The sequence below is a fragment of the Seriola dumerili genome, unplaced genomic scaffold (assembly GCF_002260705.1).
Source record: "Seriola dumerili isolate Sdu_G_001 unplaced genomic scaffold, Sdu_1.0 BDQW01001504.1, whole genome shotgun sequence".
NCBI lineage: Eukaryota > Metazoa > Chordata > Actinopteri > Carangiformes > Carangidae > Seriola > Seriola dumerili.
Genome location: NW_019175759.1, coordinates 1 through 27,512, shown reverse-complemented (window position 1 = coordinate 27,512; position 27,512 = coordinate 1). Strand labels below are relative to the sequence as shown.

General features: G+C 40.3%; 3 protein-coding genes and 1 long non-coding RNA gene across 4 annotated transcripts in view; 1 reads left to right on the top strand and 3 right to left on the bottom strand.

Annotated features, from left to right (window-relative positions):
• LOC111238705 overlaps positions 1-2,860 on the bottom strand; it is a 3,515-nt gene extending 655 nt beyond the window's left edge. Inside the window, exon 1 of the long non-coding RNA XR_002665825.1 lies at positions 2,661-2,860. This is a non-coding gene — a long non-coding RNA (uncharacterized LOC111238705). The remainder of the gene's footprint in view (positions 1-2,660) is intronic.
• Positions 2,861-3,177: 317 nt separating this feature from the next.
• On the bottom strand, positions 3,178-4,998 carry LOC111238698 (the record flags this gene model as incomplete). Its single annotated transcript, XM_022768335.1, has 2 exons — positions 4,919-4,998; positions 3,178-4,666 (listed from the first exon to the last, which is right to left on the bottom strand). Coding segments are annotated over exons 1-2 (1,497 nt in total), but the record flags the coding sequence as incomplete, so codon positions are not given.
• Positions 4,999-6,258: 1,260 nt separating this feature from the next.
• LOC111238697 (septin-5-like) lies at positions 6,259-13,352 on the top strand. Its single transcript, XM_022768333.1, has 5 exons — positions 6,259-6,435; positions 6,533-6,609; positions 6,862-7,608; positions 7,661-8,072; positions 13,326-13,352. Exons 2-5 carry the CDS (start codon positions 6,602-6,604, stop codon positions 13,350-13,352), a joined length of 1,194 nt encoding a protein of 397 aa, XP_022624054.1. The 5' UTR covers positions 6,259-6,435; positions 6,533-6,601.
• A 4,013-nt stretch (positions 13,353-17,365) lies between these two features.
• On the bottom strand, positions 17,366-26,100 carry LOC111238701 (septin-5-like). The gene is made up of 5 exons (XM_022768337.1): positions 25,943-26,100; positions 25,743-25,819; positions 22,356-23,395; positions 18,247-18,444; positions 17,366-17,466 (listed from the first exon to the last, which is right to left on the bottom strand). Exons 2-5 carry the CDS (start codon positions 25,748-25,750, stop codon positions 17,366-17,368), a joined length of 1,347 nt encoding a protein of 448 aa, XP_022624058.1. The 5' UTR covers positions 25,751-25,819; positions 25,943-26,100.
• Between the last annotated feature and the right edge of the window lie 1,412 nt (positions 26,101-27,512).

The following is a 27,512-nucleotide window of genomic DNA, read 5'->3' as shown; positions in this document are numbered from 1 at the left end:
TCTGTTTCCTCATGTTTGCCTTGATAGAAGTCTCTGAAGGTTTTCTATGCAGAAGAGAATTTAATCAGTGAATATATATAAAGAAATCTACCATGTTGCTTATCTGTTTCCCCTGATCTCCACCTTTTACTTTACTTAACAATGAAACATGACGTCTGTTCAGCAGGTCATTTCCACATTGTTCAGCTGAGTCTCAACATGTCTGCTGTGTCAGAGGTCACTGACAATGTTCAGCAAAGCTCATTATAAATTCATCACCAACATAAAATATTATTTCATACTGTTTATGTAGTAACAAGAACAATGGAGGATATTTACTAAAGGCTGTAAAACTCTATCACCTCATTCAGTTTGATTTATTCAATCACTTTGTTCAGTTTAGCTGGGAGCAGTACTGTTTATTTTATACACCTTCATATCAACCAGTTTCTTGTCTCCACGTCCGTCAGTTACAGCTCAACATGATGATCCATGTGTTGTGGTGTCTGTGTCACCTGATGAATCTACGGTCAGTGTTCCTTCTCTTTTAGCTCCACCAGCTCCACGATGTTCACCAGCCGCTCTGCCTGAGTCTGTCGGCTGTTTGCTGCTCAGCAGGTCGAGGACAGTGGCTGTTTACAGCTGTTTCTCTGAGAACAGCTGCTGCTGGGAACCATGTCATCAGGCCCCCCCTTCGTTGGTTTGGTTCATCCTTTCAGAAATTCTCCTTGTGTCTGTGGCAACTGTCAGATAAATAGAACCACAACAGAAACAACATTATAATTAAAAACAGACATTTAACAACAGAGTGTTAACTACAATTAAATCACCATCAATCAGGAATTAAGTACGACAAAAGCAAGCGACACACCCCACATATCTTCAAGATTTGTTTGACAGAGCTATAACGGCTCGTTCGGCTTGCAAAGTCAACAAAGGTGATATTTCTTGTTCAACAACATCTCAAGAGAGAGACAAACAGAGAAGATACAAACCAACAGACAAAGTACGAATCAGAACATTGACACAGAACCAAAGAAAACTGCGTTTTTAAGATATTTCTTTAGAGAAACGATTTGTCTGTTCAGAGTCGAGGATCAACAACAACAGAACTGTCACCTTTAGTTTTCAGCCAGGTGTCCTGAAGACCTGAGTCTCTCAGAGGTCAGAGGTCAAAAACTCCTTTAAACAGAGGGAGCGGCCGTGTGATGGATTTTTATGTCAAGAGTATAATTTAACACATTAACTGACAGACAGAGAAACCAGAGCACTGTGTGATTTTACCTGTGTTCCAGTTCAGGGTCTCGACCTTCAGACGCTGCATCTGAAGACGACTACATCAAAGGCTTTTATTTACATTTATATTTTATTATATTTTATTTTCTCTCTATGCATTCATACTTTTTAATATATTACTTTTTTATGCAGTTTTTAACTTCTCTATTTAAAGCACATTGACTTGCCTCTGTATATGAAATGTGCTGTATAAGTTTACTTGCATTGTCTTGTCCTCCAGTTTTGTCAGGGCGTATTATTACTTCTTCATGTGAAGAGAAAACAATCCTGAAGTACGTGACAAACACAGGGTGTGATCACACGACAGCTTAATTAAACTGACAAACCTTAACAAAGATCTTTTCACTGATGTTGTTCTTCCTGCTCTGCTGCTTTTGTTTCTTTCACTTGTAAATAAGATTCAGCTCCAACGGTTTTTCTCCTGTAAGAACAGTCTTCTTATTTACATGTTGACTATGTAGCTTCATTATTAACTTCAGTTGAGTCTGCTCAGTCCACACAGCATCATCCCTTCAGTCATGTAGTGTTGGCTCCATCTAGTGGTCACTACACAAACCAGCAGCAACAGAGTTTATCACACCTTCTTCATGATGCTCTGATTAAACATCAGCTCTAATGGTGGAGTGTGTTTCTCTGTTCCATCACAACAAAGTCAAAGTGTTTCAGGAACAAAGACAAACAGACATTTATTGAATAAAGTTCAGCAGAAGCTTCAACAGACTGAAGAAGCAGCTGATGATCCAGTGAAGACTCTGATCAAACTCTTTTCATCAAGCAGATTTTATTCAGGATTCACAGAAAACTGCATCAATCAGGACGTGATTTCATGTGGAACAACACAATATAGTGAATTCACTCAAATATGGCTGCTTCACAGATAAAGTCCAACATTAGAGGATCCAGATGTTTCTGTGGTCTGACAGATGTGAACTAGTCATTCCAAGCATGAAGACACATGAAGAAACCAAAGTAGAAATCAAATCAAAGTGGGTCAGATTTCATGAGTGGACTCTTCAGAAACTCTGAGGTGTGAAAGTTGGATTCAGAATATTTCTACAGTGTGTCTGAGTTCAGTGTCTGTAACATCCTCTGTACAAACTGATGCTAATGATCTTTATACATCAGGTCAGTGACTGTTACTGTCCCACCACCAGTTTACTGACACTGTGTCAACATGAGCAACATCCCAATAAATCACAGCCTCAATCACTGACAACATTAGAAAACATTCAACCAACACTGAGAAAACTGAGAGAAATAAATGTTCCACACAGTCTGACTGAGAGATCAGGGAGGGAGGGGCTGTTGTACTGAGCACTGAACACCAGGGGGCGTCACTCCATTTAAAGAAGAGCTGTGAGCTCCCACTTCACTCTGCTTATTACCTCAGTTAGCTTTACTTTATCTAAAGAAAGAAACAAGTAGATTACACTGATTCAGTTTCAGTAAACACCTCGTTAGATATAATTATTACACGTAATTATCACCTGTTACATTTAACTCTTTCTATTTGTTTTAATCATTTTTCAACATCCAAGTTTCTTATACATGACAACTACCCTGTGGTTAATGTTAGTTAGTGAGTTAGTTAGTGAGTTAGTTAAAGTTATGTAACTACAGCACTTTGCTAAATTGTTGGATTGATTGATTACTGTTAGAATAAACTGTTAGTGATGCTGTGGCACCAACTGTTGGTCTCTGATGTGGATCCTGTGCTGTAGATTTGTTCATTAGCAACATGATCACTGAGGAGTCTGGACCTCAGTGTCGCTCTTGTCACTTTTATTTTCTTTTGAATAGTTTACAGAATGTATCATACGCGTACTGTATCCCACTGAGGACTCTTTCATCCACTCGACTTCTCATCTCCTCCAGCTTCTGGACCTTCTCTGTGTCTCCTCTCTCCTTCATCTTCTCAGTCAGGAAGTCCAAGTGGACCCGAGTGGACAGTGAATCCACATTCAGGGCGATCTGCTCCAGCCTGACGACATGTTGGTAGGACTCTTCAAGGAACTGATCTTTCTTCGCTGTCAACTCTTTCATTTCCTTTTCTAGATTTTCCAGGAGGCTCAACTTCTTCTCACTTTCTGCTTTATTCTCTTCGTACTTGTCTTTCATGCCTTGTAGAGTCTTCTCAACTTTTTTTATCTTGTTGACATAGATCGACTTTTCTTTCTCATGATCTGATGCAGGACATTTATTAGTACAAACAGTGCAGCGGCCTCCTTTCATCACCTTACAGTGTCCAGGTTTCCAGGCCATTGTGCATCCTGGATAGTGACAGTTCTCTTTACAGACTTTACAGGTCACAGCTCCTGTATATAACAACCACAAGAACCCCCCCATCCCACCATCAGTAGGTTGTTTATCTCTGTAGACCTCATCCACTTCTACAGTGAAGTCTTTATTCTTCTCCATCTCATGTTCATGTTTCTCCAGAGCTTCTTTTGTCTGTTTGATCTCAGTCTGTTTCAGTTCAATCAAACCAATTCTCTCCTGCAGGTTCTGGATGCAGGCCGTCAGTCTGACGTGTTCGTTCAAAACATCCACAGTTTTCTCCAGTTTTTGAGGTGCAGCTTTTTCCAGAAAGTCTTTAAACCGACTCATTCCTCTCATTGTTACTTTATCAGCTTGTTCCAGCCCTTCTCTGTCGTCTGTTCGGTCTTCTTTCTGGCAGTTATCAAACAGGAAGTGAACAGGAAGTTGATTCTTCTCATCTCTGGCACATTTAATTTTTGCAGCTTCAAGAGCTTCAAGAACATTTTTTGGTTTTCTTCCAGTTGAGTGAGTGACGAGAGCGACGATGTTCTTCTCCATGTCTTTTCCAAACAGAGACATCACTGAACTGAAGATGTACATCAGTCGATCACTCAGTCGATTCTCTGTCGCCTTCAGCACCAGACCCACTGCACTAACTTCATGAACTCCTTCTTCTGAGCTGAACAAGTCAAATAATCTGTGACTGACGATGAGATCATGTTTAGTCCCTCTGGTGTCTCCATATCCAGGAGTATCAATGATGGTCAGAGAGTAGGGCAGAGTGTTTTCTTTAAAGTCAAAGATCTCGTACACGATCACATCAGATGTCTGACTTTCTGTCTGACTTCTCTCCTCCTCCTCTACGATCTCAGACCAGATGTCGTCATCAAACTCTACTCCCATGGCGTAGTTGACCAGAGTGTTGATCAGAGCAGATTTCCCTGTTCCTCTTTCACCAACAAGTAAGATGGTTTTATTTACCTTGTTCAGATTTCTTTCACCAACAGTCCTTCTGGTCAGAGTACCGATCCTCTCTGTCTTTGGTCTCAGCTGGTATCGAGCAGGAGATCCTGAACTGATCTGAGAACTTTTGGAGATGATGTCCTTGTATTTTGATGAGATGTTACTGATCCTGTGGAGGAAGTAGAATAAAGCTCAATCCACAGAGACAGAGTGAGAGAGACAGAAACAGCTTCATGATGACTGTGATGAAGAGTGTAACTGCACTGCAGACTACAGTCTCTGACAGCCAGGTGAAAGGTGAGCTCGTACTGATTCTATCACTGGATCTGAAGCAGCTTCAGTGTGTTCATGTTTCTGAGGAGCTTGTAGCGTCACTGTCTCTTTCAGTCACAGTGTATTGTTGCTGCCTGTTGTTACTCACGTTGCCATGGTGATTCCTGGTGCAGAGCTCCACACAGTGAAGGTGAATCAGGTGTGATGGTGTCTGGGGTTTGGTCTCTGCATCAGATTAAAAACAACCAATAAAACATTAACAACAATGTAAGAGAGAGAGAGAGGGAGAGAGAGAAACCCTCCACCCTCCCTGCTGAACTGCTTGTTTGAAGTCACACAGTTTCTCTGAAATCATGTGACAACAGCACACACACACACACACACACACACACACACACACACACACACTGATGGATGTAATGGAGACACAGATAGTGCTTAGTCATACAGGGGTATGAAAATAATAAAGTAAAGATATAATGTAAAACTATGTTACAAGAAGATTATATTACAAAAATATAAAAGTATCAAAAGAATTTAAAATATCTAAGCACCAAATGTACAGTGTACAATATGAACTTAAACACAGAAACAGTCATTGAATCACTGAGTACTCAAAATATGTTAGTGATGAATTTTTAAGTTTTTACTTGTTTAAGTTTGGAGCGTCATCATGAACATCATCATTTCAGTGAATCTTTGTGTATTCTGAGCCTCAACAGTCATTTGTTTTTCATTGGACTGGGCTGAACATTGTTCTGAACATCCAGGAAACACCCTGGGTAATTTGCCACATGCATTCATGGGAATAGTTGTTCAATGTTTTGTAGTAGTCAAATTATTTTTTTGACCTGCACAAAGAATTGCTCATTTTCAAAAAGTAATTTCTCCACTAGTTTTCACTTTTCTGCAGCCAAATTTAGATTCTGTGGTATTAATATGATCATATCACACCTACAAGTGAATTGGTCCTGTATTAAAGAATGAAGTGCCATAGATCCTGGAAAATATAGAGCTGAAAACTATTTTTTTAAAATATATTTTGACTGTATATTTTCCTGTATAATTAAGGATTATTTTAATTTCTTCAAAAATTCTTTATGGGAAAGTTTTAATTTTAATTGTAGATCTATCTATCCATCCATCCATTATCTATACCACTTATCCTTATAGGGTCGTGGGGGGGCAGGAGCCAATCCCAGCTGACATTGGGTGAAATTCTAATCATCTGCTTTTTGACCATGAAGAAGAAAAACATCTTGTATTTCAAGTCAATTAACGACTTGTTCTTTGTTGATCAGCTGTTTCTGAAAGAAAATCAAAGGACAAAACAAACTCGGACCTTTTCATTCTTCAATGTAAAAGTGAACAAAGTAAAAGTATCAACAACCAAGAACTGATGATTGTTGTTTTTTTCTTTTTTGGTTTGAACACAAATTTGAAAGAAATAACAGATTTCCTTACTTCCTTCACTTAGTAATGAATTGTGGATCATCCAACGATACACAGACTGAGAACTTTCTCACCTTCCTTTTATACATTTAGCTTTACTTGGATTTCGTCTTGGAGAAAAGTAACTGAACTAAGAGGAAAAGAGTTTCCTGATGAAGTGATTCAGACGAGATCAGACCAACTACAGGTTTGAAAACAGCTTCAGGTTTAACTGTGAGTTGGTAGAGTCCATTTATTGTGTAATATTCTTTCATTGCTGATGAATGAATCTGTTGTTAATGTTTTATTGGTTGTTTTTAATCTGATGCAGAGACCAAACCTCAGACACCATCACACCTGATTCACCTTCACTGTGTGGAGCTCTGCACCAGGAATCACCATGGCAACGTGAGTAACAACAGGCAGCAACAATACACTGTGACTGAAAGAGACAGTGACGCTACAAGCTCCTCAGAAACATGAACACACTGAAGCTGCTTCAGATCCAGTGATAGAATCAGTACGAGCTCACCTTTCACCTGGCTGTCAGAGACTGTAGTCTGCAGTGCAGTTACACTCTTCATCACAGTCATCATGAAGCTGTTTCTGTCTCTCTCACTCTGTCTCTGTGGATTGAGCTTTATTCTACTTCCTCCACAGGATCAGTAACATCTCATCAAAATACAAGGACATCATCTCCAAAAGTTCTCAGATCAGTTCAGGATCTCCTGCTCGATACCAGCTGAGACCAAAGACAGAGAGGATCGGTACTCTGACCAGAAGGACTGTTGGTGAAAGAAATCTGAACAAGGTAAATAAAACCATCTTACTTGTTGGTGAAAGAGGAACAGGGAAATCTACTCTGATCAACACTCTGGTCAACTACGCCATGGGAGTAGAGTTTGATGACGACATCTGGTCTGAGATCGTAGAGGAGGAGGAGAGAAGTCAGACAGAAAGTCAGACATCTGATGTGATCGTGTACGAGATCTTTGACTTTAAAGAAAACACTCTGCCCTACTCTCTGACCATCATTGATACTCCTGGATATGGAGACACCAGAGGGACTGAACATGATGTCATCGTCAGTCACAGATTATTTGACTTGTTCAGCTCAGAAGAAGGAGTTCATGAAGTTAGTGCAGTGGGTCTGGTGCTGAAGGCGACAGAGAATCGAGTGAGTGATCGACTGATGTACATCTTCAGTTCAGTGATGTCTCTGTTTGGAAAAGACTTGGAGAAGAACATCGTCGCTCTCGTCACTCACTCAGATGGAAGAAAACCAAAAAATGTTCTTCAAGCTCTTGAAGCTGCAAAAATCAAATGTGCCAGAGATGAGAAGAATCAACCTGTTCACTTCCTGTTTGATAACTGCCAGAAAGAAGACCGAACAGACGACAGAGAAGGGCTGGAACAAGCTGATAAAGTAACAATAGATAGAAGTTGATGAGGTCTACAGAGAGAAAGAACCTACTGATGGTGGGATGGGGGGGTTCTTGTGGTTGTTATATACAGGAGCTGTGACCTGTAAAGTCTGTAAAGAGAACTGTCACTATCCAGGATGCACAATGGCCTGGAAACCTGGACACTGTAAGGTGATGAAAGGAGGCCGCTGCACTGTTTGTACTAATAAATGTCCTGCATCAGATCATGAGAAAGAAAAGTCGATCTATGTCAACAAGATAAAAAAAGTTGAGAAGACTCTACAAGGCATGAAAGACAAGTACGAAGAGAATAAAGCAGAAAGTGAGAAGAAGTTGAGCCTCCTGGAAAATCTAGAAAAGGAAATGAAAGAGTTGACAGTGAAGAAAAATCAATACCTTGAAGAGTCCTACCAACATGTCGTCAGGCTGGAGCAGATCTCCCTGAATGTAAATTCACTGTCCTCTCATGTCCACCTGGACTTCCTGACTGAGAAGATGAAGGAGAGAGGAGACACAGAGAAGAAACAGAAGCTGGAGGAGATGAGAAGTCGAGTGGATGAAAGAGTCCTCAGTGGGATACAGTACGCTGCTGGAAGATACGATAAACTATTCAAAATAAAATAAAAGTGACAAGAGCGACACTGAGGTCCAGACTCCTCAGTGATCATGTTGCTAATGAACAAATCTACAGCACAGGATCCACATCAGAGACCAACAGTTGGTGCCACAGCATCACTAACAGTTTATTCTAACAGTAATCAATCAATCCAACAATTTAGCAAAGTGCTGTAGTTACATAACTTTAACTAACTCACTAACTAACTCACTAACTAACATTAACCACAGGGTAGTTGTCATGTATAAGAAACTTGGATGTTGAAAAATGATTAAAACAAATAGAAAGAGTTAAATGTAACAGGTGATAATTACGTGTAATAATTATATCTAACGAGGTGTTTACTGAAACTGAATCAGTGTAATCTACTTGTTTCTTTCTTTAGATAAAGTAAAGCTAACTGAGGTAATAAGCAGAGTGAAGTGGGAGCTCACAGCTCTTCTTTAAATGGAGTGACGCCCCCTGGTGTTCAGTGCTCAGTACAACAGCCCCTCCCTCCCTGATCTCTCAGTCAGACTGTGTGGAACATTTATTTCTCTCAGTTTTCTCAGTGTTGGTTGAATGTTTTCTAATGTTGTCAGTGATTGAGGCTGTGATTTATTGGGATGTTGCTCATGTTGACACAGTGTCAGTAAACTGGTGGTGGGACAGTAACAGTCACTGACCTGATGTATAAAGATCATTAGCATCAGTTTGTACAGAGGATGTTACAGACACTGAACTCAGACACACTGTAGAAATATTCTGAATCCAACTTTCACACCTCAGAGTTTCTGAAGAGTCCACTCATGAAATCTGACCCACTTTGATTTGATTTCTACTTTGGTTTCTTCATGTGTCTTCATGCTTGGAATGACTAGTTCACATCTGTCAGACCACAGAAACATCTGGATCCTCTAATGTTGGACTTTATCTGTGAAGCAGCCATATTTGAGTGAATTCACTATATTGTGTTGTTCCACATGAAATCACGTCCTGATTGATGCAGTTTTCTGTGAATCCTGAATAAAATCTGCTTGATGAAAAGAGTTTGATCAGAGTCTTCACTGGATCATCAGCTGCTTCTTCAGTCTGTTGAAGCTTCTGCTGAACTTTATTCAATAAATGTCTGTTTGTCTTTGTTCCTGAAACACTTTGACTTTGTTGTGATGGAACAGAGAAACACACTCCACCATTAGAGCTGATGTTTAATCAGAGCATCATGAAGAAGGTGTGATAAACTCTGTTGCTGCTGGTTTGTGTAGTGACCACTAGATGGAGCCAACACTACATGACTGAAGGGATGATGCTGTGTGGACTGAGCAGACTCAACTGAAGTTAATAATGAAGCTACATAGTCAACATGTAAATAAGAAGACTGTTCTTACAGGAGAAAAACCGTTGGAGCTGAATCTTATTTACAAGTGAAAGAAACAAAAGCAGCAGAGCAGGAAGAACAACATCAGTGAAAAGATCTTTGTTAAGGTTTGTCAGTTTAATTAAGCTGTCGTGTGATCACACCCTGTGTTTGTCACGTACTTCAGGATTGTTTTCTCTTCACATGAAGAAGTAATAATACGCCCTGACAAAACTGGAGGACAAGACAATGCAAGTAAACTTATACAGCACATTTCATATACAGAGGCAAGTCAATGTGCTTTAAATAGAGAAGTTAAAAACTGCATAAAAAAGTAATATATTAAAAAGTATGAATGCATAGAGAGAAAATAAAATATAATAAAATATAAATGTAAATAAAAGCCTTTGATGTAGTCGTCTTCAGATGCAGCGTCTGAAGGTCGAGACCCTGAACTGGAACACAGGTAAAATCACACAGTGCTCTGGTTTCTCTGTCTGTCAGTTAATGTGTTAAATTATACTCTTGACATAAAAATCCATCACACGGCCGCTCCCTCTGTTTAAAGGAGTTTTTGACCTCTGACCTCTGAGAGACTCAGGTCTTCAGGACACCTGGCTGAAAACTAAAGGTGACAGTTCTGTTGTTGTTGATCCTCGACTCTGAACAGACAAATCGTTTCTCTAAAGAAATATCTTAAAAACGCAGTTTTCTTTGGTTCTGTGTCAATGTTCTGATTCGTACTTTGTCTGTTGGTTTGTATCTTCTCCGTCTGTTCCACCTTGTAACTTTCAGTTTTGAAAAGTGCCACAGACCAAGGTTGCATGTTGACATGTTGCCAAACAGGAAATATCATGTTATTTAATGCTTATTTATACTTGGTAGGTTGGCTGAACAGAGACGTTCTTTAACGTCAACACTGAGTGAACAGTTTAGGGTGAGACTTCATAACACACCCTGTGATCTACTGTGTAACTACGTGGTCTGAATCCGGTCCCAGTAAAACACTGACTGGTTCCCACTGATACTGAAACGTACAGTGGAAGAAACTAAGACTGGAGAACAGGAGAGAAACAACTGGGTATTTTAGAGAAAGGAGAAATAAATGTTTTTAACTGGGCTCCTACAGGATATAAACCTGAGAACCTGATAACAACAATTTCTTGTATAAAAAGACACAAAACAATGAAACATTCTGTGGCCAACTGTTAATAATGAACTAAGTTTTTATCACTGCGTCATACATACAAGCACACTTAGCCTGCGGGGGCTCACAGGACTACGTATTTATTAAAGCAAGATTCAGAATGGTCTTTACATTTTAAATACAATACTTCTGCTCTCTGTAGGAGTGTCTCAGCTGGTCACTGTGGTCAGCCTCGACTTACAGTTCTGTCATGGCCCTTATGAGTATCTCCACTTCTGCCTTGGATGGATCCTCCCTCGCTTTGCTTTGCTCCTCTACTTGGGTAATGGGCTCTTGGCCCATCGTCAGTTCTTGTGGTTCAGTGGTTCTTAGGCTTGGATTTCGTTGGTCGAAACTTTGACTGAGACCTACAAAAGGACTGACACCATATACCCGTAAAGCCAATTAATCTACAGCCTTTTTGTTGGCCATTAGTTTAGAATTGATATATTAACACTATAGTGTTTTAATGTGTTTGTGTGGGAAGGTCTGAAAGGTGACAGTCTGCAGACAGGCGCACATTCAACTATCAACAGCTATGTCAGGTTAAAGAGGACCTGTATGCACAAGGGGACAACACTACATATGCATCAGCTGCATATCCAGATTAGCACAAATGAATCAACCAATTGAAGTGTCCAATTAATGGTGTCACCCAGCAAGACTGAAAGTAACCTGAAGGGGTGAGTTCAGTGAAGTGAACTATGATTTTCCTGCTGTGATTACTGCTGTTTAAGGTGATGACTATAGAACAAAGTGTACATATAACTTCTGTTCTATTATATTTTTCTATTATTCATCTAATTTATACATTTTGTTTTGCACATACATTAACATTGTGGCTGCAAGCGGCAATTTGCAGATTGTAAGCCCTTTGCACTCAACAAAAAAAAACAGCCACATTTCAGCCAATTAAAAAACCATCAATTTAGCTTACAGTCTCAAAATGTTATAACCACAACAACAGCAGTAATCTAATCAACACACAGCAACATTAAACAACACTGATGTGTAGTAACTAGTTGAGTTAGTTACCTGCTGAATTACCTGTATTGATAATGTTGTAAACTGTGAAACACACAGTGCTGTTTGTGTGAGTTCATCTGTACTCATAATTGATCCAAAACACCAACATGACACGGTGTCAGAATTAAGCAATGGAGCAACTAAAGCCGCCGAACTGCTTGAGAAACCTGGTATTTGTGGATTCATAAGATAAAGTCTTTAATACCATGGACTTTGATGATGATGTGGATGTTAAAAAGTGAAAAAAGTTTCAGCAGTATTGCAAGCCACATGTTTTTCAGAAGGGTCCAAGGAAAGAGCGAGTCACTTGGTCAGAGCCAGATCAGGGAATCAGTCATCAATATTGCTCATCAATGAGTAAAACTGTTGCCATCTATAGAGCCAACAAAGCTACACAAAGCCACCTGAAAGAAAAAGTGAGGAATGAATGAACCTGGCAAGTGCCTATGGTCAAACATGTAAAGTGTGCCATCAAAAACACCACTCCATTCACAAGTCCCTGAAGGAGAGCTCTCGGAAAATGGAGAGAAATGTTAATGAGCTTGAACGAGAGGAAAGCGATATGTTTATTGGAGCTCTTCGGTCAAGAAATGTGAAAAGAAAAACCTGTTGTTGTCACAACTGCACTGTTGAACCGACTGACTGGGTAAATAATATGGTCACTCTCCAACAGCCAAACAAAAGAGAAATCAGGATTTGCATTGAACCAAAAACCACAACAAAGCCAGGAAGAAGGCGCACTATCCCCTTCACAGGAGGTTGTGGCAGAAATGTCAAACGCAAAGTTCTTTTCGGGAATGGACGCAAACCATTTTTTCTGGTAAATACAACTAGATGAGAACAGTTCTGTCACAGTTCTGCATCTCAGGTCACCTGCCTCACCTCAGTATTCCCTGTCATCCAGCTCCCAGTCAGTAATGTTCCTTTCACCCTGTTCTCCTGCACCTCCCTGCATTAGCCACTCCATTCACCTGGTCACACAGCTGCTCCTGATTACACTCACCTAGTATACAAACCGCAGCCTTCCAGTCGTTCTTTGCCAGATTGTTCTTCGCTTTTCTCCATGCAAGACTCTCCAACATTTGTTTGGACTGATTCCCGTTACCGAACCCGTTTGTCCCCAACTTGCCTCCCTCGTCTGAACCCTGGTTAACACTTCAGCCGTCTGTCTCTGGCCTCGAGAACTGCTTTTGTGTCTTTGTACTTTATTCTGCATGATCCTGTGGTGGCTCATTCAGCCTCCAGGTCTAGCAGGAAGTCTGGTTTTGTTTTTTATTAACCTGCCAGTTCCAGTTTCTGCTTTGGTAGAAATAGAGGTCTCTACAAACTGTTTTTGTTGAACTGTGCGCTACGTTTGGGTCCTACACTCGCTCAATACAAGTTCTGTTACGGATGTTTAACACATCACTTGTTACTGCTGTTTCAAGTTGCTTTCCTTTGGTGTCTTATCAGCTTTCCAAAAATGCCTTGCTCAGAGACTGGAGGACCTGGAAGGAGTTGTGAATGTCACTGATAACATTCTGGTGTGGGGTGCAGATAAGGAACAACGTGACAAAAGGCTGAGACAGCTTTGTGACAGGCGCAAGGAGCATAAATCTCGAGCTGATCAAAGACAAGCGCAAGATTGGATGAACATATTGGACACGTGCCATGACATTCCAGATAGAGCTTGGGCAAAACGGGGTGTGGATCTCATATGTAGATATTCACTTTATACTCGAAGTCTCCTGAACTTGACAAACTGCCCGAGACAACAAGCAAGCTTGTTATCATAGCTCTTGAATCCATGTTTGCAATTCCTGGGATCCCAAACAATGGACCACAGTTTGCAAGCGGGACGCACAAAATGGAAGTTTAAGCACACATCAAGTCCAGGATTCCTACAAGCCAATGGACAACAGCAAGCTCACCTGCTCGAGAAGGCCAAAGACAGTCAAGGAGAAGATCTTGCTCTTCTGCTGTGAGAAAGTGTTGGTTGTGTTGGTTCCGACAGGAGCACACTAAGGAGTTACCACCTCTCTATATCTTCTATAAAAAGTCTGTGATGAGTGAATTTTATTTAACTTTTTCCTAAAGCTTCTTCTTTCAAAGTGTGAGACCAAGAGCGCGACACAGGAAGCAGATGTAAAAGTAAAGAGTCTTTACTACTTAAATGATCATACTGAATCATACTGACTTGCAGACAGTATACTACTGATATTCACCCTGTTGCTAGGTGAAAATTTAAAAAACAGTATTAATTAGATCAGATAAAGTCAGTGTGTATAAGGAACATTTTTTTGTCTGATTGTTATATAAGCAACTCAAAGGCTGAGTTATATAACTCTGATTTATTTATTTTATGAACCACTGACAAAACACAAATCCAGGGTGTAAAAATAAAGCTCCTTCCCCCTGCAGCTTGCTGTCACTTCCTGCTGCCACCACCTGATCTGAAACACTGTCTGGACTCAGGTCATCTGCCACGAGTCTACCCTCTACCAGGTGGAGACACAGTCTGATCGCATGATTTCAGAGGAACAAGGTGTGTCACAACCACAGCTGCGTCACATTCTGAGTCGATGGAGATCAGTCCAGAAAAACAAGTTTTGAAGAATCTCTGATCCACTGATCAGCAGGTCTGTCTCATTCAACTCTGTGGCAGCATCTGGGTAAATTTACCCCCCGCACCTGCACCTGTACCTGAGGCAGCAACCTGATCAGCTCAGCGCTGCTCTACCTGTTGAGTCTCCCTCAGCTTGTGCAGACAGAGAGGTAAGAAGAACCGCATCATCTCATGAATCTACCACAGCAGGAAAAACTCTTCTGTCAACACTGAAGTCAAAAATACTTTAATGTGAAAGTCATGGAACCTGTTGAAGTGCTGATCTGAGAGCAGCTTGTGATGTGTCTTTGTCTCCACTCAGAGTCGTCAGGATCAGACTGAGACACCGGGTCAACAGGATCTGAGGAGAACTTCTCCACACGTTTAGTTTGGAAAATGGACGGGGAACATCCTCCTGACTTTAATGATCCGTCATCGACCAGACTCCATACACATGCGACGTCATTCATCAAAGTATGTGACAACAATGAACCCAGAATGAGGCAGATATCAGGTGAGCTTCAGAAGATCGCTGCTGAAATCACAAACACACAGATGCAGTTAGTCGCAGGAACTGTGATTGCAGGAGTAGGACTTGGAGCAGCGATGATCACAGCTGTGTTCACTGGAAGTTTCAGTGTTGTGGTGTTTGGAGCTGCAAGTGTTGTTGTTATTGGTTTCATGATTATGATGAAAGTAACAGAAGAAGAAAGTGTGAAGAAAGTGGATGAATTAACAGAAGAGTTGAGGAGGATCGTTGCATCACTGAACTGTGAACTGGAAGATGTAAAGACTGCATGTGGAGAACTACGGAGAAAATCCGTCAGAGCTGAGGCCTCAAAGTTTATCAGACTGGAAATAAAGATACTGGAGCTGTTTGACGTTACTGCGAAAGTCAGAATACCAACAACTTTAGGCCGTGTTACAGAGGTGGCTGCTGAGTATGAGAAGACTTTGTATAGATTTGTAAAGATAAAAAATGAACTCCAACCATTTTAGAGAAAGACACTGATTGACCATTTTTAAGAGTAAGTCTCTGGTTGTAACAACAAGATATTCATCAGTATCAGTCCATTCTGTTCAAGATGAGCTACAGCGTCTCTGAGCGACGCAAGAAGACGAGACGTTTTCAGTTTCCATGGCTGATGGATGACGAGTCTCTACAGAGGACTGACTTGTCCCGGACTCTAAAGCTCTGGATTCAAAAACTACGTGTGACTTTCTCACAGGATGTTGTGCATTTGGCTTCATTGTGTGAAATAATTAAAGTTCAGTGGTGAAACGTTAAGAGTGTTTCTCTACAGACATTTTTACTGTGTGTGTAATATAACATCTGGAGTCTGATCTTTTCTCCGGTTATTTTACTTCACTTCAAACCCATTCTCAGTTTTATGTTGGTGTTTCTATCATTATATATACAGTATATATATACAGTATATACAGTGTGTATATATATATATATATATATATAACTGTTTTGCTTTATTTTCACTCTTGTGTCTTAAAATAAGAACTGACTTGTTTCTTTTCTGGAACTAATTTAAGGGGTTCTTGTGGTGGAGTTTTTATCTGGCCAGTGATGTCAGTGTGAGGTTCACCTGTAATCACCTGTCTGACAACTTAAAGACTTCAACATGACGAGGTGAAATCAAATGTTTCAGCAGGTAGAGACTCAAAAACACCTTTTTGTTTTATACAATATATGACGTAGTTAAAACTCGCTCCACCTCCAGCAGCTCCAACAGTAAAATGATGCACATACATTAGGACGTTAATAATAATAAACCAAAGATAGAAAGTATAATCATAGAAGAGGGAAAGGGGACATTTTGCCTTATGATTTTAACTGATAACAGTTTTGTACTTTAGGAGTTTTACCTGGAACAGAAACATTTTACATGTTAATGAAGTAAAGAGCCTCCGTCCTTCATCCATCACTGAACAGACAGAACTGCAGCTCTGAATATACTTTGTAAGAGAGGAAGAGTGAGTGAGAGGAGGGGAGTGAGTCCATCCATCCAGCAGGTGGCGCTCCAGAGTCAGTACCTGCAGACAAACAGGTAACAACCACTGCATCATTTCATAAACCTGAGACACAGCAGGTAAGAAACCAAGAGAAGTATTCACATCATGTAAGATGTAAAATAATCATCATCATTATTAAATTCTTTTATAATAAACTATTATGGATTAAACATCACAACCCTTTAAATATGTTGTGTTGCACATGACCTGAACTATCAGTGAGTTATCCGTCACTCACCACAGCTAGCTGCGTTTAGCTTCAGTCTTCCTCAGGTTGTAGCTTCACAGACCAGTTTCCAATGCCCAGTATTCTGCAGTAATATTCTGAGGGACGAGAGAAACATCCTAACTGCTCGTCCTATCTCGAGTCTCAAAGACAAATCCTGTCTTCATTACAGAACAATCCATAAACTCACAGCTGTGTCCAATCTCAGACCTCCCATCTCATCTGAAGAAATCCTGACTCAGCTGAATTACATTCTTCAATCAGCAATCGTCCTGTCACACCTGTCTGAGCTCCGAATGATCGTGAGACTGTACCTGTGATCAGAGTTTAGTCGAGCTGGACGAGCCGAAGCATCAGCAGCTCTCACTGCTGTTATAGACGAAGAGACGGAGTAAAGGTTGAACCACCACGAGTTGGAGGCATTGATCGTATCTAAACCTCCTGTGGAAGTTTCCTCCTCAGTTATCATCCCAACACAAAGACTTGAAGAGACGAGCAGTGGCTGGAACCTGGACGGGATGGTGAAGTTTTAGATGAACTCGTAAGTTCTACTTCTGCTGCCGCTGTTAAAAACAGAAAGCAGCTTGTTCATGTGAATGGACTCTCCTCTGTCACTCAAATATTCCCGCCCTGGAGCTGCGACTGCTGCTCTGAAACCAAGTCTGAACCGATTCTTCTCAAAGTCGTGGGCTGAAAACATCAATTAGCCTGGAGAAGCTCGTTATCTTCTCTTCACCTGCCTCACACGTGGCCGTCGCTGAGTGGAGGAGCCGCCTGAGCCCCGCCCACATGATGCTGCGACCCAGAGAGCAGACGAGAGGACAGAAGCAGCGCCACCAGGACTGACAGTGAAACTCACCGTCTTCTCTTTGAGTTCAGTTCAGGCTCAGTGAAAAATGTCTCAGTGAAAACCTGCTGCTGATTCTGACATCATGACGCTGAGATGTTGGTGACATCACAACAGGTAATATCCAGGTCACCTCCGTGTTCTGTGTGACTTCCTCTCTCAACATTTGTCTTCAGTCACGTGGCTTCAGCGTCGTCACGACTTCAAACCACTAAAACACCAAAGTTCTTCAACGTCCCATTGTTTCACTTCTGGATTTACAGATTATTTAACTTCATGTTACAACAGGAAACTGAAGGCATCATGTTGACCATGTGACGGATGATTGATTTCTCAATTTAGATCAATAAAGTCCGTCTATCGATCTATTTAACTTACCTCATGCACAAGTGAGAACACCACCTGATCTAAATGACACATATTGTTTATGTGAAATCTAGTTTTTAAATATAAAAATGTTATCTGATATTGATTAAATGGTTATTTCAATGATTTCAACTGATCGGTTATTGATTAGTATATCTCCTTAGTTGTGTGTTTCCCTCTGAGCTGACCCAGGTCTGTGTTCTCAGTATTTTCTTAACGAGGCTGATTTAAGAGTTTAGTTCCCTGTTTGTCAGTTAACTTAACCAGCAGGTTTATGATCCTCAGAAACTCGACACATTCCCATTTTATACCAATAAAGAACCAAAGAAATGGAACTTGTGGATCAGTCCTTTTGTTAAGTCCAGATGTTCCACAGTGTGTCGCAGCAAAACACTGAGTTGAGTCCTACCGTGATTCAGGTGTGAACCAGTGTCCTGATCCTGGGAGTGAAGGTCGGTCCTGCAGAAGCAGACGCCATCCAACCTGATGTCTCCTGTGGGCGGAGCCATCTTCATCACCAGCTTCAGGTGATCCTCACAGCTACAACCTGCCTGTTGATCAAGAGGATAAAATATCTCAGTCTGACATGATTGAGGAGGTCGAGCACCTGGATACAGGGTAATAGAGAAAGTGAAGGTGACATCATCTCACTGTTGAATTCTGGGTAACTGTCATCATCATGTAGTGAGGACCCCGCTGCCTCTCTGCTACAAACCTGAAGGACTTTCTTGTCATGCACACACTGTAGGACAAACCTGTGACATCACGTCTCCATCCACCTCTTATGTACAATATATTATCAACATGTGACACTGAGAAAAGCAAACACCTGCTTTTAAACCAGCTCCAGGATTATTACACGTCCTTTCATCGGGTCAAACCCACTGACCACCCTCATAACCACACAGCTGACAGTTTATCAGTTTAGTATTAGCTGGTTTAATAAAAGAGGACTGCCACCTTCTACGTGAAAAATAGGATCTATGTTATTTATCAATATTAGTGTATCACAGAACACTAAATCAACAGAAACAACTGCTAATCAACAGGAAACAACCTGCTAATCAACAGGAAACAACCTGCTAATCAACAGGAAAACAACCTGCTAATCAACATGTAACAATAGTTTAACATCTACACCAAATCCTCGTCGACACGTAAACAAACAGTTTCCAGAGACGAAGGCGCAGGTAAACACAACGTCCTCAGAACAGAAACTAATAAATAAAGGTTTAATTCCTCAAAACGTTTCTTCTTCTTTCTTCTTCTTCTTCTTTCTTCTTCTTCTTCTTCTTCTTCTTCTTCTTCTTCTTTCTTCTTCTTCTTCTTCTTTCTTCTTCTTCTTCTTCTTCTTCTTCTTCTTCTTTCTCTTCTTCTTCTTCTTCTTTCTTCTCTCTTCTTTCTTCTTCTCTTCTCTCTTCTGTTTCATGCCTGTTCTCTCTGTCGCTCTCTCTCTCCAGCAGGTGGCGCTACAGTCACACTGATTGGCTGTTACCGTCTTAAAGGAACATTACACAGATAAACAGGAAATCAACAGTGTAGATCATAATAACGGTCTAACTTAATAAATACTGAGATGTATTATCAGTTTAAGGTCGTAGTGACTCAGGTCACATGTTCATGGTGGATCCTATTAGATACTGAGGTTTATTAACAGAACATATTAATAATGCCTCAGAGGGTTTTACTCTCTTAAAAGTGAAACACAACATTCAGCCTCACTCTGATATTTTCTCTACAGTCCCTCAGTCGTAGACCTGTCGAGCTCAGGTGATCACCTGGATCACCTCACCTGACTTCATGAAGGGGAAACTGTAAAATACAAAATACTACTATGTCTAACACATCACAAACTCATTTATCTGTTTTATTTACTGAGGATTTTCCTAAGACTGATCATCAACCAATCATAAAGCAGAGTTCTGTGTGGGAAAGACAGAAATAAAACTTATTTATTCATAAAAGATTCACTGTCGACGTTGGAAAATCGATTTGAAAACCAATTTAATCAAATGTTTTATTTGCTGGATGATATTTGTCATATATTGTTCTTGTCTCTTTTAGTGTGTTTACATGTTCAGTAAACAGTATATTTACTCTGCTTCCCTCATGTTTTACTTATTCCATATATTTGAAGCTGTGTTTCAATGGGCTTTAGAATTCAAGTTGACTTGACTCTACTGTAGAAAGTAAGGTCTGTTTTTATAGACTGTCTGTTGTTAGAAGAAGCTCTGAGGTCGTTGTCATTTTTATACAATCTAACAACAATATTTATCAGCAGCTACCAGGGAGATTATGTCTGATAATGTTTGTCATTTTAATATAAACTGTTTATACCTTTTTAAGAACACTGTTTTACATCATGCAAAACATGAAAACCAATGAATTTATCATTTATTACTAGCTAAATATATTGTCACATATTCATGTAGAGTGAAGGTTTATACTCTCTGCTGCTGCGGTAGAAAAGAAGCTCTGAGGTCATCGTGTCCTCTCACTCCTACAACCAAACCTACATCTTTGTTATGGAGAGTCAAATATATTAATGACCTCAGACATTAAATCTGTCAGGTGAAGTCCACAGCAGGTTGAAAGTCTGTGCAGAGCTGTTTCCTGGAGACAGTGAACTTCCATCAGATCAGTTGAGTCTGCTCAGTCCACACAGCATCATCCCTTCAGTCATGTAGTGTTGGCTCCATCTAGTGGTCACTACACAAACCAGCAGCAACAGAGTTTATCACACCTTCTTCATGATGCTGATTAAACATCAGCTCTAATGGTGGAGTGTGTTTCTCTGTTCAATCACAACAAAGTCAAAGTGTTTCAGGAACAAAGAACAAACAGACATTTATTGAATAAAGTTCAGCAGAAGCTTCAACAGACTGAAAAAGCACTGATGATCCAGTGAAGACTCTGATCAAACTCTTTTCATCAAGCAGATTTTATTCAGGATTCACAGAAAACTGCATCAATCAGGACGTGATTTCATGTGGAACAACACAATATAGTGAATTCACTCAAATATGGCTGCTTCACAGATAAAGTCCAACATTAGAGGATCCAGATGTTTCTGTGGTCTGACAGATGTGAACTAGTCATTCCAAGCATGAGACACATAGAAGAACCAAAGTAGAAATCAAATCAAAGTGGGTCAGATTTCATGAGTGGATCTCTAGAAACTCTGAGGTGTGAAAGTTGGATTCAGAATATTTCTACAGTGTGTCTGAGTTCAGTGTCTGTAACATCCTCTGTACAAACTGATGCTAATGATCTTTATACATCAGGTCAGTGACTGTTACTGTCCCACCACCAGTTTACTGACACTGTGTCAACATGAGCAACATCCAATAAATCACAGCCTCAATCACTGACAACATTAGAAAACATTCAACCAACACTGAGAAAACTGAGAGAAATAAATGTTCCACACAGTCTGACTGAGAGATCAGGGAGGGAGGGGCTGTTGTACTGAGCACTGAACACCAGGGGGCGTCACTCCATTTAAAGAAGAGCTTGTGAGTCCACTTCACTCTGCTTATTACCACAGTCTGTGTGTACTTTTACACACTAACTAAACTTTTACATACCATCATCTCTACTGTACATGTGCTCCTTCATTGCCACTGGACATTGTGTTCTATCTCTCAGGCTTCTTTGGTTGCCACACCATCAACATTACATTACAAAACTTTTTCAAGCACAAGAAACTGATAAATTGGATTCTGTGTATGAGCATCCACATGGTTTAAGTACAAATCTATGCATGCACAGTGTTGATAAATGAGGCCTCGGGCTTCTTATTTACATGATATTTTAAGAGTGAAATAAAGGTGATACATTTCTTTCTTAAATCAACATCACAGTTAAAAGAATTGTATTGAATTAACTGTTGCGATGTTTGTATGAACAGAGCAGACCTTGTTGCCTACACACCTGTCTGACCTGTCACGTAAAAGACATCTTTAAGTCCTCTCCCAGCTGACATTATTTTTACGTACACGAACCGCAGCGCTGCAGGGACTCTTCTGTCCACTCGACCTTTTATCTCCTCCAGTTTCTGTTTCTTTTCTGTGTCTCTTCTCTCCTTCATCTTCTCAATCAGGAAGTCCAAGTGGACATGAGTGGACACTGAATCCACATTCAGGGCGATCTGATCCAGTCTGACAACATGTCGGTAGGCCTCTTCAAGCCACTGAGTCTTCTCTGCCGTCAGCTCTCTCATTTCCTTCTCTAGATTTTCCAAGAGGCACTTACTATCACTTTGTGACTTGTTCTTTTCATACTTCTCTTTCACATCCGTCAAGGTTTTCTGTATTTTCCGTGTCTTGTTCACAAACCTCCAGTTTTGTTTCACATGAGCTGATACAGGACACCTGTTGGTACAAACAACACAGTGGTCCCTTTCCATGATTTTACAGCGATTTGGACTCGGGGCTGTTGTGCATGGGTAGTGACAGGTCTCTTCACAGACAGTACAGCAGGTAGCTCCTTCAAGAAACCATATCCCCCACTTCCCACCTTTGATAGGTTCTTTATCTTTGTAGACCTCATCAACTTCTGCAGTGAACTTCTCATTCTTCTCCATCTCTTGTTCATGTTTCTTCAAAGCTTCCTGAGTCTGTTTGATTTCTGTATGTTTCAGTTCAATCAACTCAATTCTCTGTTCCAGGTTTTGGATGCAGGCCGTCAGTCTGATGCGTGAATTCAACACGTCAACTGTTGTAACCAGTTTTTGAGGTGCACATTTTTCTAGGAAATTTATGAACTGACCCATTTCTCGCTTTGTAATTTCCCAAGGATTCCTTAAAGCTGCCTCATTCTTGTCTGTTCTCTTCTTGTTCTGGCAGTTATCAAACAGGAAGTGAAGAGGTTGATTCTCCTCATCTCTGGCACATTTAATTTTTGCAGCTTCAAGAGCTTCAAGAACATTTTCAGGCATTATTCCATTGGAGTGAGTGATGAGAGCGACGATGTTGTTCTCCAGGTTTTTTCCAAACAGAGAAACGACGGAATCAAAGATGTACATCAGTCGATCACTCAGTCGATTCTCTGACGCCTTCAGCACCAGACCCACTGCACTAACTTCATGAACTCCTTCTTCTGAGCTGAACAAGTCAAATAATCTTTGACTAACAATGACATCAAGTTCGATCCCTCTGGTGTCTCCATATCCAGGAGTATCAATGATGGTCAGAGAGTAGGGCAGAGTGTTTTCTTTAAAGTCAAAGATCTCGTACACGATCACATCAGATGTCTGACTTTCTGTCTGACTTCTCTCCTCCTCCTCTACGATCTCAAACCAGATGTCGTCATCAAACTCTACTCCCATGGCGTAGTTGACCAGAGTGTTGATCAGAGTAGATTTCCCTGTTCCTGTTTCTCCCACAAGTAAGATGGTTTTATTTACCTTCTTCAGATTTCTTTCACCAACAGTCCTTCTGGTCAGAGTACTGAACTCTTTTATCTTTGGTCTCAGCTGGTATCGAGCAGGAGATCCTGAACTGATCTGAGAACTTTTGGAGATGATGTCCTTGTATTTTGATGAGATGTTACTGATCCTGTGGAGGAAGTAGAATAAAGCTCAATCCACATTTCAACTTCACATACAAACCTTCACCTTTTTATCTATAAAATGATTAAATCTAAAAATGTTTAAATTGCTGATTTGGTCCAAAACACTGCAGCTGAAATGCTGAGGGCTGAAATCTTTTGTTTTTAACCATCATCATTGAATCTTTATCTAAACTCAAATATTTTGATCCCAGGAGAGAAATGTAGCTTCACTACAGCAGAAGAAGTCCAGAGAGGTGAATAACAACAGCATCCATTTCCTCTGACTGTGACCAGACTGACCCCACACCCTGATAAATTTGACCCATGTAAAAAATCTCATGTGGTCTGTGACCCATTAACGTTCTGCCCAGAACCTTTATCCTCACACCAGTCTCTGTGGCTGTTGCAGTGCTGGAAAGTAACTCACTACATTTACCCAAGTACTGCACTGATGTACCATGTTTAGGTACTTGTACTGTTACTGTAACTGTGTACTTCCACTCCACTATGTTTCAGAAGGAAGTATTGTACTTTCTACTGTACCACATTTATCAGATTCAGATTTTCAAACTCAACATTTAACAATTAAATATGTAAATAGCAAATTGATTTTTAGACATTACACTGTTCCAACAGTTTATAAAACAATAACATCAAAGTACCACTCACATATTGATACATATATAAAATATAAAAATACATCACTAATAGTAGCCTTTGTTACTTCATATGACTTTTACTGTTATGTTCATTTAAAGACCAGACACTGAAACTTTAGGCTGGTGAAAGGTGTCATCGATAGATGATGTTGCTGGGATCATATCAGTTTGATTATCAACAAATGTTTCTGTTCTTGCTGTGAGCCGCTCGTCACAGTGAGAAACAGGCCACATGTTGAATGTGTAGATCACACAGAGCAGCAGTGAAGCCTGAGCATCAGTCTCTTTCTGCATCAAAGGGTTAAATCATCATTTATCAAGGTCTAAAGAGGAGGTTTCAACATATCGCCATATATATTGTGTATTGTGATTTAGCCTAAAAATATTGTAATATTACGTATAGACCAGCCCTGGTACAGCTATGTTTAAACTCATGTAACATTTCTATCAGCGTAGGCAGGGCAACAAACACTACATCACTATATTCTATTTTCTCCTGAAGGTACAAGGTTAATTACACAGGCGAGTCCTCCGACAAAAATTCAAACGCTTTACAATCTAACATCACAATGCTCTCAGGATGAGCCTGACCAAATATGATGTCAATCTTATTAACTGTCTAGGAGTATAGTACTATAGTATAGTATGATACTAAAGTATCATGTCCTCAAATTACAAAGACGGCACCAAAATTTCAAATTAAATTCAAAATGGCCGATTTCCTGTTGAGTTTCGGGTATGGGCTGTAATAATGTTTTTTGTATGTTTTGGCATGTTACATGCATCTACCAAGTGTCGTGCATGTAGGTGAAACTCAGTGTGATTGGTGCCACAACAGGGGACGCTATCGAGCCATTTGGCAACACCCATGTGCAAGATCTATAAAATATCAGGTGCCCCATGTGTAGAGGCCGCAGTCCTCGCTGCAGTCGGCCCCGGTTCGAATCCCGCATCGGACGGCCCTTTACTGCATGTCATTCCGCCTCTCTCGTCTTCCCCATTTCCTGTCTCTCTATCCTATCCTGTCCAATAAAGGCACAAAAGCCCAAAAAAATATACTTAAAAAAAAAAAAAAATTCTCGCCACACCTGACACGTGTGCAAAGTGTCATGAGTTTTGGAGCATGGGAAGGCCCTCAGGGTCCTCACACTCTGGTGCTCAGGCCCTAATGATTGAGTGCTGTGACTCCTGCAGACTGGTCGAATGATTCAGGAGCAGATCTAACAGCGTCTGGTTTGACAGTACGGAGCAGGGACAGAACTGGACCGGCAGTTGACCGGTCCTGGAACAGGCAGTCGGCTCTGAAGAGCTGGTCATTGGTGTGGGAGCTGGTCTGGAGTCAGTCTCCTCTCATTCTGTCAAACTGCAGCTGGATACAACCAAAGGAATATCTGTACCAATTTAATCATCATGTCCATCATCCTTCTGTTCATTTACTGATACTGAGACTTAAACAGCATTGAACCAACCTGACGAGACAGAGTGAGAGAGACAGAAACAGCTTCATGATGACTGTGATGAAGAGTGTAACTGCACTGCAGACTACAGTCTCTGACAGCCAGGTGAAAGGTGAGCTCGTACTGATTCTATCACTGGATCTGAAGCAGCTTCAGTGTGTTCATGTTTCTGAGGAGCTTGTAGCGTCACTGTCTCTTTCAGTCACAGTGTATTGTTGCTGCCTGTTGTTACTCACGTTGCCATGGTGATTCCTGGTGCAGAGCTCCACACAGTGAAGGTGAATCAGGTGTGATGGTGTCTGGGGTTTGGTCTCTGCATCAGATTAAAAACAACCAATAAAACATTAACAACAGATTCATTCATCAGCAATGAAAGAATATTACACAATAAATGGACTCTACCAACTCACAGTTAAACCTGAAGCTGTTTTCAAACCTGTAGTTGGTCTGATCTCGTCTGAATCACTTCATCAGGAAACTCTTTTCCTCTTAGTTCAGTTACTTTTCTCCAAGACGAAATCCAAGTAAAGCTAAATGTATAAAAGGAAGGTGAGAAAGTTCTCAGTCTGTGTATCGTTGGATGATCCACAATTCATCTGTAATTTTAAAAATTACAAAAAAAATGTTTAAATTGTGTCAGAGCCACGAAGAAAAAACAAAAACATTTTATTTTATCTTTGTTCCTTTTTGGATTAGAGAATGAAAACATCTGCATTTGTTTTGGTCATTTAATCAGAAATAGCTGCTGCCTTGACTTACAAGGTGTTTTTCTTTTCCATGGTCATACAACTTTTCATACAACAAGAAATAAAATCACTAGAAAACAGAACCAAACTAAAGTCAGTTTTCTCTTGATATTCTGAGGCGGGATGTGATCATTGACAGGACCGGAGCCCCACATGTAGGACTGGCTCTGTGACTGAGGCTTTAGCTCAGGTCCACATGGGTCAGTACATATTAAGCCTTGTGCATATGTTCCTTGTCATTATGAATGATTTCCCACAGGATTACAGCGTTAGTGATTCTGCTCAGTCTCCTAGAATTACAGTTTGTAAAGTGATGGTATAGTTTGTTCTATAGTTCAACTTCCTCTTTAGGACTTGATCCTAAAATAAATCAACAACAGGACAAAACCACATCAGATGAAACATCCATTCATCATCATCCTCATCATCACCATCATCATCATCCTCATCATCATCCTCATCATCACCATCATCATCATCCTCATCATCATCCTCATCATCACCATCACCATCATCATCATCATCATCATCATCATCATCATCATCCTCATCATCATCATCATCCTCATCATCATCCTCATCATTCTCATCATCCTCATCCTCATCATCATCATCCTCATCATCATCATCGTCATCATCATCATCCTCATCATCCTCATCATCATCATCATCCTCATCCTCATCATCATCATCCTCATCATCATCATCATCATCCTCATCATCATCATCATCCTCATCATCATCGTTATCATCCTCCTCATCATCATCATCATCATCATCATCATCCTCATCCTCATCATCATCATCATCCTCATCATCATCATTCTCATCATCATCATCCTCATCATCATCGTTATCATCCTCATCATCATCATCATCATCATCCTCATCATTATCGTTATCATCCTCATCATCATCATCATCATCGTCATCATCATCATCATCACTAAACCTACACGTCAGTTTTGTTCTAGGACAAAAGTAAACAGCATCTTTTTTACATTGGTAAGAATTTTTACTTTCTGTATTTATATTATACGTATGGAAACATTAAGGTTAGTCATAGATAATATTGAATACATCTTTCCATCAGATTACTATATTGATTTTCATTATGTTTTCCCACTTATTTAACCCTTAGGCCCTGCTCAAATTTACTACCCAAAAATGTACACACACAAAAAAACTGCTTTTAAATCCTCATACATCAATATTTTTTTTTACTTTTTTTTTCATAAATCAAATAAACAACTTCAAACT